The sequence below is a fragment of the Ipomoea nil genome, unplaced genomic scaffold (assembly GCF_001879475.1).
Source record: "Ipomoea nil cultivar Tokyo-kokei standard unplaced genomic scaffold, Asagao_1.1 scaffold0804, whole genome shotgun sequence".
In the NCBI taxonomy this organism is placed as follows: domain Eukaryota; kingdom Viridiplantae; phylum Streptophyta; class Magnoliopsida; order Solanales; family Convolvulaceae; genus Ipomoea; species Ipomoea nil.
In genome coordinates, this window is record NW_017617232.1 from 859,641 (window position 1) to 876,963 (window position 17,323).

General features: G+C 34.5%; 1 protein-coding gene and 2 long non-coding RNA genes across 4 annotated transcripts; 1 reads left to right on the forward strand and 2 right to left on the reverse strand.

Annotated features, from left to right (window-relative positions):
- Positions 1 to 219: 219 nt before the first annotated feature.
- On the reverse strand, positions 220 to 1,207 carry LOC109177457. The gene is made up of 3 exons (XR_002053592.1): positions 1,165 to 1,207; positions 619 to 682; positions 220 to 272 (listed from the first exon to the last, which is right to left on the reverse strand). It is a non-coding gene; the product is annotated as an uncharacterized LOC109177457 (long non-coding RNA).
- Positions 1,208 to 10,324: 9,117 nt separating this feature from the next.
- LOC109177455 (methanol O-anthraniloyltransferase-like) lies at positions 10,325 to 14,362 on the forward strand. The gene is made up of 2 exons (XM_019326850.1): positions 10,325 to 10,842; positions 13,243 to 14,362. The coding sequence occupies exons 1-2, from the start codon at positions 10,390 to 10,392 to the stop codon at positions 14,200 to 14,202; spliced, it is 1,413 nt and encodes a 470-aa protein (XP_019182395.1). The 5' UTR covers positions 10,325 to 10,389; the 3' UTR covers positions 14,203 to 14,362.
- A 1,098-nt stretch (positions 14,363 to 15,460) lies between these two features.
- On the reverse strand, positions 15,461 to 16,873 carry LOC109177456. Of its 2 annotated transcripts, XR_002053591.1 has the most exons (6): positions 16,703 to 16,873; positions 16,464 to 16,620; positions 16,275 to 16,349; positions 16,031 to 16,199; positions 15,735 to 15,822; positions 15,461 to 15,550 (listed from the first exon to the last, which is right to left on the reverse strand). It is a non-coding gene; the product is annotated as an uncharacterized LOC109177456 (long non-coding RNA). The 2 variants fall into 2 exon arrangements; XR_002053590.1 differs by having other exon boundaries at positions 16,031 to 16,349.
- Between the last annotated feature and the right edge of the window lie 450 nt (positions 16,874 to 17,323).

The following is a 17,323-nucleotide window of genomic DNA, read 5'->3' on the forward strand; positions in this document are numbered from 1 at the left end:
TCACTCCTGTAATATGCATGTAAAACTAGTTTACTATATAAATATAATATCCAACATAAATATAATTCTGATGGATAAGATTTGCAAAGCAGCTGTATAAATCAAGGATCGATACAATTAATTAAGGACATTCACATCACAAAACATTTTTGTATTGTCACATCATTGAACGAACCATAGTACCTCAATAGGTATAAGTATTTTCTTGACAGCTATATATCATGCCATATTTCTGCTTCTTTGTGCCAGCTTTCAGTCCTTGCCATGGAAGGCTTCAATCAGAGTGATTAAAAGGTAGAGCAAGTGTGAGATATTTGTATAATAATAAATATAGGAAAATACTACATGTATTTTCATTCTCTACTCCTAACTTTTATTCTCACATTTAAAATATTAATGTAGATATTTTTACAGGGATCCACATGAAAAAAATAATCTATCAGAATCCGTCATATCAGGGAGTAAATTTGAAGGAGTAAAATTTAAGTACACATAGTAGAACTCATAAATATACAAGGGAGGCTCTTCGAATTGGGGTTCAACCTTTTAGAAGAATAAATATACAAGGGAGAAGTTAGCTAAGCAAAAATGAAAAGCACAACACTACTTATGCCAAACCTTTCCCTCAAGAAATACATTAGTACATAGCCAACAGACTCCAGACCATCTCTTCTGCTTTGCTCTGCAAGAATTTAATTTACTTTTGTGTAAAAAAAATGACAATGGCATTACACTCAATAGAACACCGTAAATTATACCCTTGATCAAGTCTAATTTACATTGTGGACCCAATTCCAAAAATAACCTTCAGATTATGTGTACATGTAAATAAATTGAAGGCATATAACATAATAATTACAGATACATAAATTGTTAAAATGATAATTACAGACACATAACATGTTACCAACATCTTATGTATGTAGTTAACATATTTTGTACATGCAATTATCAATTCATGTGTCTGTAGTTATCATGTTATATGTGTCTGTAATTACTATGTTATGTGTCTTCAATTTGTTTACACGTAACCTGTTAATAGCAGGTACAAAATATGTTAATTGCATACACAATTTTTGGACCAAAGTTTACAATGGAATATGAACCCTAGTCCATGCTATAACAATAGATAAAACATGTGGCCAAAATGACATTCTTACCCACCAATTCCACGATGGGTGTTAACACTTGCGTAACGAGCTTTGCCCGTAAGGTTCTCGTCATCCCTCCTTAGGGTGTGCAAATCCAACCCACCCGAAATAACCGACCAATCCTTTACTCGCAATCAATGCCATCGAACTATTTCCTTAAAGCGACCCAAACCTGTGAAACATATGGTTTTATTTATTCGAGGAGGGGATATGTTTTTTTTTTTTTTTTATCCGAACCATCCGATTACCCAAAATTATGTAGGGTTATGCCAAAGCATATATATTACTATACGACGTCGTGTTCCATATGTGTGTGTGCGACTGCGCGGCATATATATATATATATATATATATATATATATATATATATATATATATATATATGCTTAAGGTTTGGCAATTGGCATTCTCCTCATTTGTGCAGTCACTCACTCACTCATTCTCTTGACAACTCGACCCACTCAAATATATGTCATCTCACAGTCTTAGTCTCTGAGGCGCTCATCTCCAGTGGCCCATTCCTGGTGTCTGCCTGTGTGGTGATCCAGTGGTACTGGTGGAGTGGTGAGTGATTAGTGGTGTGTAACACACACTTTTCTTAAAATCGATTCGCTACCTCCTGATGGTGCTAGGAGCGTTGTAGCGTCAGTCTCCTAAAATAAAACGGATTATGACTATATTGTTTGAGCACTTAAACATATATTCCGACGAACAAGAACAACATGCGAGCACTTTGTGTTTTTACGGAATTGTGGGCAGAATTTTCTCATAAGAAATGAGTTGAGAGAGGTAGTGAGAAAAATAAAGTTTTCTTGGTGAAAAAGAAGCAAGCAAAACATTGTATCCAACAACTATGCTTACATAGTAGATGTGGAAATTAATAGCATTAACATGCACCTAGCATTAACATATGGAATAAATAAGACATTTAACCCCCGTGCAACTCTGAATAGTACTTGGTCAACTATTCGGTCAACGGAATAGTTAACATCCGAATGGTAACTACTCTACCAAATAGTTAACAAAGTTTTACTCCTGGCTCTAAGTTGGAAAAATTAGGCATAACTTAGCCCGCAAGGCCAGTCAATTTCGCAGATTACATTCGTGTTCGCATACACGAGTCAAGCCCTTTTTAGGCTCATTTTGAGATTTGATTTGCACCCTCCCTGCGAGAGAGAGAGAGAGAGAGAGAGAGAGAGAGAGAGAGAGAGAGAGAGAGAGAGAGAGAGAGAGAGAGAGAGTTTCTATGATATACAATTCAACCTCCTTCTATATAGTGGTGCACGCCCACTTTTCAAACCAATTGATACGCATAAAAGGAAAGAAATAATTGGCGGTGAATCTGAAAGAAATAAATCATATATAATTAGAGGATGATTGACTATTTTCAAAAAAAAAAAAAAAGAGAAGAGGATAATTGACTAAATATTAGTATAAGGAAATTATTTATATCATTACTTTGTATAGTTAGTATAAATTTATTAGGTTAGTTTTTATAGGTATTAGTAATTTAATATAAATAGGTCAATTGTATATGAAGATTGGGAACTAGACACCAAAAGAAATATTTTGTTCTTATTCATGTTCTTCATAGTTACTTTCTGAAACCCTCACACGCTCGAAGTGTGAATTTGGAGTTTGCCGTGATTCGAATATGGTTAAGAGCTAGAAGCCTACTCGAAAAGTTTCTTATCAGTTACGATCCTACCTAGCTAGGGCTGCAACACCAATGTTGGACAATTGCTTTTTACAAAGCCTTTTCACCATCATTTCCAACTCAAATGTGTCTACTTTAAAAACCAATTTCTCATTCACACATTATCCGTTTTGAGCGTACAAAATATCAATTTTTTCGTTTACTACGAAGAGTGCATATTCACTTTTACCTCGCCCAAATTGGAAGTGGATCTTACATATATTGGTACCACAAAATAGTCACTTACATGCCATATTTAAGCTAAAAAAATCCAACAAAATTAGTGATGAATTGTTGTTATAAATATTCGCATGTATGAGCTTTGTAGCTTTTGTTGTGATAGAAGTGTTGAATTAACACTAACGCCAAGTGATTAGACCAATTATTTTGGTCTTAAGTCTGTATATAGATCGTATACACATGCACATGTCGACTCATTAAATTAATTATCATTAATATATGTGCGCATGGATATATTTTTGTGATTTTATAAAATTTATATAGGTGTTTTTGAGTTGTATAGAGGTACTACAAGCATGAGTAATCTCCATGCATACTAGTAATAATACAATAGAAAAAATAAAAATACTCAGAGGTTATGAAGATACAAAGAAGAAAGTCAAAACTTGAGCTACGTACTAAAATAATTTGATGACTACAAGAATTGTGAGACCATATGACTAGCATTGGTAAACGTCATAGTCATCATGCTTGAATTGTTACTAACTCTTATTGCTTGATGACTTCATCATGATGGCAACATAAAAGTATAAAATATTGTGTGGAACTCCCTTTGATTTACAACACTTAGCGAAAATTGCAACAACCAACCGCTAAAAATTAGTTTATATATATATAAAAAAAAAACATTAGGGGTCAAAAATCTATTCCTATGTTACAATTTGGCACATTAAAATATATTTACACTTTTTCCTAACACCTTTGCTGTTTGATGATGATGAGATCAACATTGTGTTATCCTAAAACTTGTGTTGTATTGAAGTCTTCATATTCTGGATGCTTACAAAAATTTGTTGCGATGAATATGAAGTTGATTTGTACAAACTTTACAAAGGAAAATCTAGGGATTTAATTTCTAATTTTTATTTTAATTTGATAGGGAAATATTCCTAACAATAAATGCTAAACTATAGGTACATCATATCTATTTTCATCTACTAGTAAGTTTGTAATGTTAATTCTATATATTTATGAAAATAAAGTTTAATGTACATAAACATTACAATAAAATAATAAGTTAGTTTCTATACAATAGATTTACTTTTATTATTATTATTTTTTAAAAAAACATATCAATATGAGTGTAATTTAAAAGATCTTAATCTTTGGGTTCCACCCCCTTCTCACCCCCCCCCCCCCCCCTTCCCCCCTCCCCCCTCAAAAAAAAAAAAGATCATAATAAGAAATTTGTACTTATAAATATATTTTTATACATATTGAAAGCACATAATATGTTAACTACAAGCATATAACATGGTAACTACAGACATATAATATGTTAACTGCATACACTAATATATTAATTATAAATAAATTGCAGACACCTAACATGTTACAACATATTATGTGTTTGTAGTTACCATGTTATATGTTTGTAGTTAACATGTTATGTGTGCTTTCAATTTATTTACATGCATATAAACTGTTAACTACTGGTACAAAATATATCAACTATTTACACATAATTTTTAAACAAAACTCCACAATGTAAGATGGACCTTGGTCCATGGAATAATAAAGTTCTACTAAATGGACTCCAAAATCTTACTCTCTAAATTTTACTTTTGATGTGGCTGGTACTGATATGCTATTTTTTCATGTGGGTCCCAATATGTTTACATTAAAATTTTGGAGTAAATACCAGCGGAGATCCTCTGAAATCTGAATTCTGAATTTGGTGGCACTACCACTTTTAGTCCTCAACTTTTAAATCAACCACTCTTAGTCCTCTTACTTTTTGTTTCTAGCCATCTATGGTCCTTTCGTTAAACTTGACCATCTAATGCCGTTTTCTCAAGGATAATTCAGTCCTTTCATAATTAATTTATTAATTATTATGTTTGCTGAGTCATACCGAGATATCCCGACGTCATTTTGGCACAACCTTCGTACCAGCTTTTGTACGCCATTTTGATTCACGAGCTGGTTTTGTACACGTTCATAGCTGGGGAAACCATTGCTTGACTATTTTGATGAGGAAATTAAACATAATAATTAATAGATTAATTATGAAAGGACTGAATTATCTTTTAGAAAACAGCATTAGATGGTCAAGTTTAACAAAGGACCATAGATGGCTAGAAACAAAAAGTAAGAGGACTAAAAGTGGTTGATTTAAAAGTTGAGGACTAAAATTGACAGTGCCACCAAAGTCGGAGGACCTCCGCCGGTATTTACTCAAAATTTTGTGTATAGAAATAAAAGTTGAAAGTAAAAAATAAAAGTATACATAGCATTTTTCGTATAACAATTGTTCTCGCGAGACAACTTAACTCTCCGAGCGTAGATATATGTCATGTCATTAATTATTACGAAGTACATTTGATGAGAATGTATGTAAAAGTATTGTATTCAATCATGATGTCTGAGAGTACAGAGAGCGAATATATAGATACTAGATAGAGTCCTAGTTTAACACGAATAATATAGTCCTAGTCTAATATGGATAATATAGTCCTAGTCTAATATGAATAATATAGTCCTAGTCTAATATGAATAATATAGTCCTAGTCTAATATGAATAATATAGTCCTAATACCCCCCCTCAAGCACAAGGTTGGGTAGCCAAAACATTGAGCTTGTCACGGAGAGAATTAAAATACAGAGACGAAAGAGACTTTGTAAAGATATCCGCTAGTTGATCTTTGGTTGAAATAAAGTGCACCTCTAACTCCTTTTTAGCTACTTTATCGCGAACAAAATGATAGTCATCAATCTCAATGTGCATCGTGTGGGCATGAAACACTAGATTGGCACTTAAGTAGCTCCCAAATTATCACACCATAGTCGAGGAGGAGACGCAGGAGGGATGCCGATTTCATGTAACAGGGAAACAAGCCATGTAACCTCTGCAGATACATCAGCTAGTCCCTTGTATTCTGCTTCAGTTGAGGAACGTGTCACAGTCCGTTGCTTCCGACAAACCCAAGATATAAGATTACTGCCCAAGAACACAGTAAAGTCACTAGTAGACTTGCGATCATTCGGATCACCAGCCCAATCTGAGTCAGAATAGGCGTGAATATCCATAGATGTAGACCGAGAAATACGCAGACCAAGATTCAAGGTGCCCTTGACATACCGCATGACTCTTTTTAGAGTGGCCCAGTCCGTAGTAGTGGGAGCATGCATGTGTTGACACAAGAGATTAACAGCATAAGATAAATCAGGACGAGTTACCGTAAGATACTAGAGAGCACCTGCAAAACTCCTGTACTGTGTAGGATCGGCATAGGGAATGGCAACTTCGTCAGTGATTTTCGCAGAAGAGACGGGCGTGACTACTGGCTTGCAGTCCACCATGCCAGCACGTTTGAGAATATCATTCATGTACCGTTGTTGTGATAAAAGCATACCGCCAGATAATGGGATAGTCTCAATACCCAAAAAGAAAGAAGACACACCCATATCACGAACCTTAAACTCAAGGGCTAATTTATCAATAAGAGCAGTAACACGATCTGAGTCAGAACCCATAATCAAAATGTCATCAACATACACCAAGAAATAAAGATGAATATCGTCACGAAAATAGATAAAGAACACATTTGTGTTAAGCGTTCATTAGTGTTTGTTAACGTTCGTGAAAGTGTTCGTTAACATTAATGAACACATTCACAAACATGATCATTAACATTAACGAACACCTTCACGGACATGTTCATTAATATTTGCAAACATGTTCGTTCACGTTTATAAACACGTTCGTGAATGCTTAATAACCAAACGAGCAAATACCAATTTTGGTCCCACGAGTATTAGCAAAATGACAATTTTGGTCTACATGTTTAATTCCTACCAATTTTCATCCACGACTATTATTTTAGTACTAATTTTAATCCACGACTATTATTTTAGTATCAAAATTCATCACGTCAGTCACCCATCTATTTAAGACATCCCAAAATCTAAAACTTTTAAGGGCATTTTTGTCCTTTTCAACTTAAGATTCCAATTTGAGCATAAATAAATGAATTTAAGCCCTAAGATCGATCCCAATTTGCAGTTCTCCTCCTCATTCCACCTTAATGTTGTTAGGAACAGGCGTCGGCAAAAAACAAATGTGAGATCCCCGGTGCCCCTCTCGCAACAACACATGGGGACACACGCCTGTTCCTAACAACATTATCAATCAAGTAAGAAAGACCCCCCCGCACAACAACAACGACTCGAGTCACTTCATCAAATCAGAACACAATCCAATGCACTGATGACTTTGATGATCCTCTGCTTCTACACGTCATAGAGAATCCAAACCTGATTCTCGTTTCACCACCTTGACCGAACACAACTACACGTTCTGGAGCAGATTGATGAAGATGGCATTGGAGATCAAAAACAAGTTCCGTCTCGTTGACGGAACTATTCCGAATCCATGTGAATTCGATCCAAAGTATGCGATGTAGAAGAGATACAACAACATAGTATGTTCGTGGATTCTCAAGTCGCTCAGCTCTACGATTGTAGAGATCGTTTTATACTTCGAAAATGTAGTAGACATCTGGAATAATCTCAGGAAATGATATTCTCAGTCTGATCCTCATAAAATTACAGAACTTCAGAGTGAGATCTTCAAAAATACACAAGGTATATGTCTATCAATGAATACTTTACAAAGTACAATGCCTTATGGAGCAGATGAATGCAATGAGGTCGCTACTTATATGTGAATGCATGGCCTTTTCAGGCTCTTTTTGGAATTTCATTTGCACCCATTACGCGCGAGAGAGTCTCTATGCTATACAATTCAATATGCCTTAAAAAGGCTCTTGTATATATAGTTGTGCAAATCCACTTTCCAAACCAATTTGGGAGAAAGGCTACTTTAAAGTCTTTCTACCTTCATTTTCCAATTCAAATTAATCTACTTTGAGAATCAATTTCTCATTCACCCATTATCCGTTTTGAAATCACCCCACATATAGGTGGATGAACTCATCAAAGCTTTGCAGTCGAGTTGTTCAGACGACAAATTATACCTTGGACCATGATCTATTTTACATTGTGGGTTTTACCTTGGACCATGATCTATTTTACATTGTGGGTTTTATTCCAAAATAACTTTCAGATTATGTGTCTGCAGTTGACATTTTAGGCTTGTTTGATTATTGGTGAATCTACCAAAATTTTGACGAATTCACCAAAGTCATTGTTTGATTAACAATAGTTTGGAACAACAAATTGCTCCAAACCGCTAATTTTTGTAACACTATATTTAGTAACGTTTCACTTTAACGTTTTGGACATTTGCCCAAAACGCCCCTACTTTAATAATTAATAAAAAAAAATTTCAACGTTCAAATTTGAAGCCTCAGACTTCATTAATGAAGCCTTAGGCTTCTATTTCCCTACCTATCCGATGTGATCGGATGGACTGGGAAGCAGAAGGGGGCGTTGAGCTCCCCTTTTAATGAGGGAGCTCAACGCCCTCTTCTTTATTTGTTTTTGATGTGGGATCAGTTTGATCCCACATCACTTTCCTTTTTTTTTTTTTTTTTTTTTTTTAAAAAAAAAATTATTATTATTATTATTATTATTATTATTATTATTATATGTGATGGGGATATGGGACCCGGGAGTCCATTTTATTGGCATAGTAATGACCCAAGTGAGGGGTGGTGATGATAGGAGATTGGTCCAAGTCCTATTTGGCTAAGAAGACAAGGGGGCGTGGTGGCCCAAAAAGAAGTGATCTTATCACAACGTTGGCTGACGAATTACCGATTGGGACCATACGCCTTGGTTCCGCAAATTATGCCGTGGAATCGTGTTCACCGAGAATGGTGAACACAAGTCAAAACGACGTCGTTTTTAGGCAAAAAAAAAAAAAAATCGCGGATGTGGAGTTAACGGCGCGTTACTGATCAAATTATGAATTTTCTGTTATGAGATTATGAATTTTATGAAAATTCATAATCTCATAACAGAAAATTCATAATCGCATAACAGAAAATTCATAATCTCACAACTGAAAATTCATAATCTCATAACAGAAAATTCATAATCTTATAACAGAAAATTCATAATCTCATGGTTCCAAAGTGAATGTGTAGGCATGGTTCCAAAGTGAATGTGCAGGCATGGATTCATAATTTATGAACGTCCGTGATTTCGGACGGGAATATGTAGGCATGGTTCCAAAGTGAATGTGCATGCATGAATTCATAATTTATGAATGTCCGAAACTCCGAAATTATGAATGTAATGAAAATTCATAATCTCATAACAGAAAATTCATAATCGCATAACAGAAAATTCATAATCTCATAACTGAAAATTCATAATCTCATAACAGAAAATTCATAATCTCATAACAGAAAATTCATAATCTCATGGTTCCAAAGTGAATGTGTAGGCATGGTTCCAAAGTAAATGTGTAGGCAGTCACGTAATTAATTAAAAAAAAAAAAATAACGGTGCACTAATACCGTTGGAACCGTGTTCACCATGAATGGTGAACACGGTTCCATGGCATAACGTCTGCCTTGGTTCTGAGGTTGTCTCCATTGACGTTGATTCTGTTTTTGAAAATCCACGCATTCTGCTCACTTGTGGGAGCTACATTGATGCAGAGGTATTTGTCTAGATATTTAATTTTATTTTGTTTGTTCAATTATTATTATTATTATTAGAATGTTTTTTGTGTCTTTTACCAATTACCACTAACATGAAACAGCTAATTTTACTAAACACTTTTTTACAAACCCCTAATACAATCCGCTAGTCAAACCCGCTATTCTTTATCCGCTAACACAAACTGTTAACTGTTAACCGCTGATTGCCAAACAAGGCTATTCTGTACTGTAGTTTATAACTTATGTGCCTGTAAACAAATTGAAAGGACATAATATGTTAACTACAAAATATAACATGGCAACTATAAATACATAATATGTTAACTGCTGACACAAAATACGTTAACTGTAAATAAATTAAATACACATCACATGTAACAACATATTATGTGTGCAATTACCATATTATGTGTTTTGTAGTTACCATGTTATGTGCATGTTATGCACTTTCAATTTCTTTAAAGGCATATAAACGTTAACTACTGGTACATGGTATAACCATTGTTGTTCAGACAGTGAGACAACTAGCTAGCTAACTTTCAGTACATATATGTTATTGTCATTAACTATTACATTTAAGTGAGCTTTAAATGAGCTTACCAGTTTTCATCGGTTGCAGGTGTTGGTAGCATTCGACAATTATTTATAATAGAGATTGAAGTTGAAAACTTAAGCAAGCCATTAAGATTCTTTCCTGAAAGCAAATTGTAATTGTAATTGCAATATAATGGCATGTTTATCTGCTCCACTGCTGTTCTGTGTAAAAAGAAGCAAGCCTCAGCTTATCGTGCCATCAACCTCGACACCTCATGAACAAAAACCGCTTTCCGATATCGATGATCAAGGCACCGTTCGACTTCATATTCCAGTTTTGATGTTTTACAGGAAGAGTGTTGAAAGGAGAGGGGAAGAAGATCCAGCAATGGCTATCAAAGAAGGGTTAGCTAAAGCACTTGTTTTCTACTATCCCTTGGCGGGTAGGATTTTTGAAGGGGAGAATGGAAAACTGATAGTGAATTGCAATGGGAAAGGGGTTTTGTTTGTTGAAGCAAAAGCAAATGTGAAGTTTGAGCAGCTAAGTGATAAATCCATGCAGCCACCATGTCCATACTTGAAGCAACTCCTCAACACTGTTCCTGGCTCCAAAGGGATCATTGATTGCCCTCTTCTGCTTATTCAAGTAAGATAATAGTGAGCTATTTGTTTATTTTCTCTTGAATTACTTCATGATTTAATACTTTACTTTAGCAGTCGCTTTCTCGAGACATGCAAATTTGGTTTTTAGAGATCGAACGAGTGTTAAAAACGGAAAGGAATGTTTTCTACCTAACATATATTCAAGATTGATAAGTGAAAATCATAATGTTGGGAGTAGGGACAGATACTTGTACCAATCTGGCAATCTCTAAACGAAATTACAAATTGACAAAATTTGACAAAATCGCTAAAGTCAATAAAAAAATGTTATCAAATTATTTGGCAAAAACTATGGTAGTGTATTCCATTCACACTTTATAACTTTTATAAACTTTAAAGAATTGGAGGCATTCAATTTAAAATTTTAATGAATCTTTAAAAATAGGTTAGTAGTACGTAAAATTTAGGTGATATTCGATTTGAACTTTTAAAAAGTGATTAAAAGTCAATTGATATTTAAAAATTTTAAATTTTTTATAGGCTTTTTTCATATTAACATTTTTGTAAACTTTTTTTTTTTTTTCAAATATAAGAATAATATAAATTCAACTAAAGTCATCCAAGTTTGAAGCATTACTAGCTTTGGTCCTCAACTTACAAGCCTACCACATTAAGTCCTCCTAACTTTTCTAAAACTACTACTAATAGTTCAAATTCCACTAAAGGTCCTCTAAGTTTGAGGCACTACCAGCTAATGGTCCTCAAATTACAAGTCTATCATATATATTTTTTTATTTTCATAAGTATGAAGATTTAGTAGAGTTAAGCTATTATATCTACCATATTTATTTTTTTGGGGAAAAGGGTCAAATAGACCCTTCAACTATATGCAAATGAGCATTAGGCCCTTCAACTTTTAAAATGTGCAATTAGGCCCTTCAACTTGTTATTTTGAGTCAAATAAGTCCTATAACAGGTTTTTCACTTGGAATAACCGGTCAAAAAATTTCGGCGACATTTTCCGGTGACAACAAAATTTATTAAAAAACAAAAAACACCTACCGGAGAAGACAACCGTTCGGTTGTCTTCTCCAGGTCGCCTTCTCCATTGGAGAGGACGACCGGACTGGTCGCCTTCTCCACTGGAGAACGCAACCAGTCCGGTCGTCCTCTCCAGTGGAGAAGGCGACTAGATCTGGTGGCCTTCTCCACTGGAGAAGACAACCGAACGGTTGTCTTCTCCGGCAGTTTTTTTTTTTTTCGCCAGAAAACGTCGCCGGAATTTGTTGACCGGTTATTCCAGGTGAAAAATTTGTTATTGGACTTATTTGACTCAAAATAACAAGTTGAAGGGCCTAATTGCACCTTTTTAAAGTTGAAAGGCCTAATTGCTTTTTTGCCTATAAGTTCAAGGATCTATTTGACCTTTTTTTTTTTTTTGGTAGCATCTCAAACCTAGAGGACTATTATTGACAACTTTAGAGAAGTTGGAAAACTTATTAGGATAGGCTTATAACTTGTAAGTTGAGGACCAAAGTTGATAATGCGTCAAACTTGGAAGACCTTTAGTAAAATTTACTCCAAATATAAATGCTAAAATCTATATATCTCTCAAACCCAAATTTCTAAACTTTTCGGTATTATTTCATCCTTGGCCTGGATTAACCATTTTGGAGAAATATTTATTTTCGAATTCCTGAAAAATTCGATTATGGATTTTTTTTTTTTAAAATAAATATAAAAAATATAGTGGATCAACCTACTTTGTATAAAAAAGATTTAAATGTCTTTGTATTTAACGACATTTCAGCGATTTTATTGACGCAAGACAGAAAATGATCGATTTTATTGACGAAAGACATATCATGTCACAATAATATTAAGACTAAATAAGAATGATATGATAAAAAAAGAACTACAAGTAAATTATCACATATAAATCTAAGACCAAAAATGAAATCAACAGACAAAGGAAGTGATTTCTGTAGGGCCATATATCACTATCACTATTCTATATATTAATAATCGAGTAAAAAAGACTCATAACTAACCAATGTGGACAAGCTGGCTAAGGTTGTTGACCTACGAAACTTTGTACATCATATCACTTAAAAATATCATCATTATCTAATAATTCTTCGATCCCACTTTATGTGTATGATTCGATTAATGAAGTTTGTTGAAGTTATTTTTATTTCAATTTTTTATAATATTAAATTTAGTATTAGTATACAATTTTTTTTTTTTTTGAAGGGAGTATACAAAATTTATATATTTAGAAACTACACATACTAAAAATATTATTAAACACAAAAAATCAAATTTAAAAATAAGTTAAAAATATAAAAGAAAATAAACAAAGAACGAAATAATTAATTTGATCAATAAATAATAAGTATGACAGATAAAATGTGACAGAGAAAGTAAATGTATTGTGATTTAGGTAACCCGTTTTACTTGTGGTGGCTTTGTGTTGGGAATTCGGTTCAACCATACCATGATGGATGCCCAAGGGTTCATTCAGTTTGTAAATGCAGTGAGTGAACTTGCAAAGGGTGCTTCTGCTCCTTCAACACTTCCGATTTGGGAGAGAGGCCTCTTAACTGCAAGGCCAACCCCAACCATCACCTGCGAACACAACGAGTTCAAGGATTTCGATTTATCCAAGACTACAAGGTGGTGGGACTTCGAAAAATTGTTGCGTATCACCAAATTGATCGACGTACAAAAGCTGGCGAGTGACCCTTGTGTGTTTTTTAGCAAAAATATATGTCACTCCCTCTTGATCAAACGTTGTTTCACTTTTGGGTCAAGAGAGCTGCAAGCTATCAAGGACCAATGCCCTTCAAGTACCACATTCGAGGCACTTTGTGCGTGCTTATGGAAATGTCGTACCATTGCTCTCCTACCAGACCCTAATGCAACAATGCGATTGACCTTTATTGTGAATATACGAGAAAGATTGAAGGACCCCAAACTGCCCCTTGGATACTATGGTAATGGAATCGTATTGGTAGCAGCGGTGACCACAGCCAAATTGTTGTGTTCAAATCCGATATCATACGCAGCCAAGTTGATTAGGGAGGCTAAAAATAGTGTTAACGACGATTATGTTAAATCGATTATAGATCTTATGGTGACTAAGGGCAGACCAAGGGGGGCTATACTAAGGAACTTCTTAATAACAGACAATTCAGGATTTGGATATGACGAGGTGGATTTTGGATGGGGTAAGCCTGTATTTGGTGGCGTTTATGGCGTTGCTTATGGAGTTGGGTTCTTGGTACCTCATAAAAGGAGAGAAGACGACAGAAAGGGTAAACTGGTGGCGTTAGCTTTGCCTCCAATAATTATGGGAATATTTGAAAATGAGCTTAGGAAGATGACTAAAGCACAAAAGTGATTGTTCTTATCCATATATAATGAGAGGGAATAAACTTTACGCCTCCTATATATCTCCATCTAAATTGTTTATTTGGATCTTTTGCTTTGATGTTGTTTGTAGTTTTAATATTTTATTTTGAACACATGTCCTTATTATGAATAAACTACTATACGTCCAAGGTGATGGCGGGTGTTTGGCTAACTAATTATGATTTATTAATTATGTTTATTATTTAATGTTGAATAATTCTATTTGTCAATCAAAATCCTAACTTACAAGATATTATTTCTTTGTTTGATACTACTTTCTAATTGTTCATACGCATATGTAAAGGCTTTAGGACAAGCTTTGTAATTATGAGAACAAGACAAAGTTCAAATATAATCATCTGCAATTTATATTCCTTCTGTTCTTTTCTTTTTGTCCAACATCAATTTCAACACACTTTTGTTCTGCAATCTTATACTTCAATTTTTCTACAAACTAGTACCAACACTGCTGGAAATCTGCAGATTACCGACCACCTAAAAGTGGTCGGAAATAGCCTTAATTAGGTCGGAAATGCTTGTTCCGACCTCTTTTCCGACCAATTTAGGTATCCGGAAAAATCCCCCTCGCTATTTCAAACCACTGGAGAAGTAGTTGGAAATAGCGACCACTTTTCTAATGCCGTCGGAAAAAATGGCCAGGAGAATAGCCGGGCGGGTCCAGATTTTCCGACCACGGGTGGTCGGAAATTTCGTCCACTTTGGTGGTCGGAAAACTGGAAGTAGTCAATAAAAAAAATCATTTCACTACTGAAGATCCCTCCGTAGTGAAATGAATATATATATATATATATATATATATATATATATATATTAAAACATATATATTTGTTAAAAAACATATACAAATTTCATCCGCTTGATGATAATTCTTTCATGAATATACCGTTGAAAATGTAAAACGAAGTTAAAATATGAAATTCCGAAATTTAACTTTGATTCAATCCCCTAAGCGACCTACAATACCACATAAATAAGAAATTACAAATAGTTTTCTAAAAAAAAAAAAAAAAGAAAAGAAAGAAATTACAAAGAGTAATGACAAAGCAAATCTAACTAAATGTACAAACTATGTGGCTTGTCAAAAACAGATGCAGAATAATCCTCCAAACTCAGTTTCAAATTTAAGACCATTACTTCTATTTATTGATGGAGGTCTTCCAAACTTTTGAAATCAAAACTCAACTTACATTAGTGCAGAGGAAGAGCTTAATAAAATTTTGTGTAAGAAGCACCAACTGGTCTTCAATCTTGTCAACAAGCCTCTTCCTAATCTTCTTCCTTATAGTGATCACTGCCCTCACATCTATGCAGAGGAACTGCAATTCAAAATTTTACAGATTGGTCAATGGACAGTCACAATTTCAACTAAGTAACAAGACTAACAAGCAAATCCTAGGCAGTTCTCTCCCCATATAATCAGAAATTACAACTGAAATAAGCTCAGAATTCACTTGAATCATCGGCTCAAAGATTCATCAATTTCAATTTTAACCTACTAACCACCATCAAACGGATTCTTGTTTGGTGTTGCAGGTGGATGCTGAATCCTAGGCAGTCTTCTCCCCTTCTTCTTGTCTTTCGGCCTCACCTATACAAATTCACACAAAAATATTAATTTATACAGTAACAATATACTGAATCAGAATTGGTATGCCAAAATAAACCTGGATATTTTGTGAATTAGACTCAAGCTATAAAGAAAACCGCGTGGTTGGAGCTCTTAATTAATGCATGATGACAACAACAGTAGCATTGAATAGTTATTTATTAAAGCAACATTGAATAGGAAATCTCACAATTACTTGCTGCGTTTTTCGGCATAGGTATCATTCTTATTTGCATATTATCTTCTTCTAAAATAGCCACTGATGGAGGCTGCAATATCTAATCCTGAGATTGTGAAAGAGCAATTCCTTTACCCTTGCGTTTATTGTTATGTTGAGATATCAGAGTGCTATCATGCTGCTATAAAAATTTAAAAGTTTCATCAACCAACTACAAAAATGTCATGATGCCACAAAAATGTCAAAACAAATATACCTCAAAATCTTGATGTTCCAAATCTCGAGCTTCACATTTTCTTCCTTGCATAGAAGACCTCAATGATTTGTTTTTCTGCAATAAAAAATAGTGTTCAGAGAGCATATATCCCAAAAGAACAATAAAGTCTTCAAAAAATAGCATTCTAGTATATCAGAACAGAAATACAAGAGTTGCAGAGTATAATACCTTAGATACCTTCTTTTTTCTTCTCATATGTTTTGTTTTAGTAAGAGCTTTAACATCAACTGAAGTTTTTCCATGTTTTGCCATTCTATCAAGGAATCAGATATGCACACACAAAGCTTCAATTGCTGCACCCTCTGGGACATGGCGGGTCCAATGGCTGCAGGAAATCATCATCAGCATATTATCTAACTGTAATTCTGCTCATATTAGTGTTCAAATTGTATATGATGGAGTAGTACCTCTTCACATCATCAGGCACATGGAAATGCACTTCCATGAACATTGTAACTGTTTTCCTTGTTTGGTGAGCCAAACCCGATGGTTGTTGTCACCTGCAAGCACTGGAGTTTAGCAAAGAACAAACTTGGGAGACAATAGAATCACTTTTTCAGTAAAATCAATTCTGAGCAAAAGAGTCAAACCCTGATCATTGTGGGTTGTCCTTAACAGCCTTTGCTTCCTTGATGGCAGCACGGATCTCATCGTAACCAGTGTTACCATTCTTCACCCAGATAACATACCATCCTAGTAAAAGCAATCTCAGTATCACCATCAATGAAGAGAGTTGCCTTAATAATTGATCACCAAATTACACGCTATATGAATGCCGAAAAAGAAGCAAACTACATATTAAACGGGATAAACTACTTATATGGCAGACCCCTGACAACTTAACACAGAGAAGAAAGTAATGCCAATTTGCAATCTACAGCTCCTTCGCTTAAGAAGACTCTGGAGCAATATAACCATTATTACAATTAAAGCACAGTCCTTCAAAACAATAAGACATGTGTATTCTTAACTAGGAACCTTCCATGGTTTCACCAAATGTAAATTACCTAAGGAAATGAAAATCCAAC

What these genes read in the sequence shown, in the direction of transcription:
- LOC109177455 (XM_019326850.1), top strand. Translation starts at nt 10,390, where the DNA reads ATGGCATGTTTATCTGCTCCACTGCTGTTCTGTGTAAAAAGAAGCAAG. An exon ending in GCCCTCTTCTGCTTATTCAA is followed by an intron (nt 10,843 to 13,242) that starts GTAAGATAATAG and finishes ATTGTGATTTAG; the next exon opens with GTAACCCGTTTTACTTGTGG.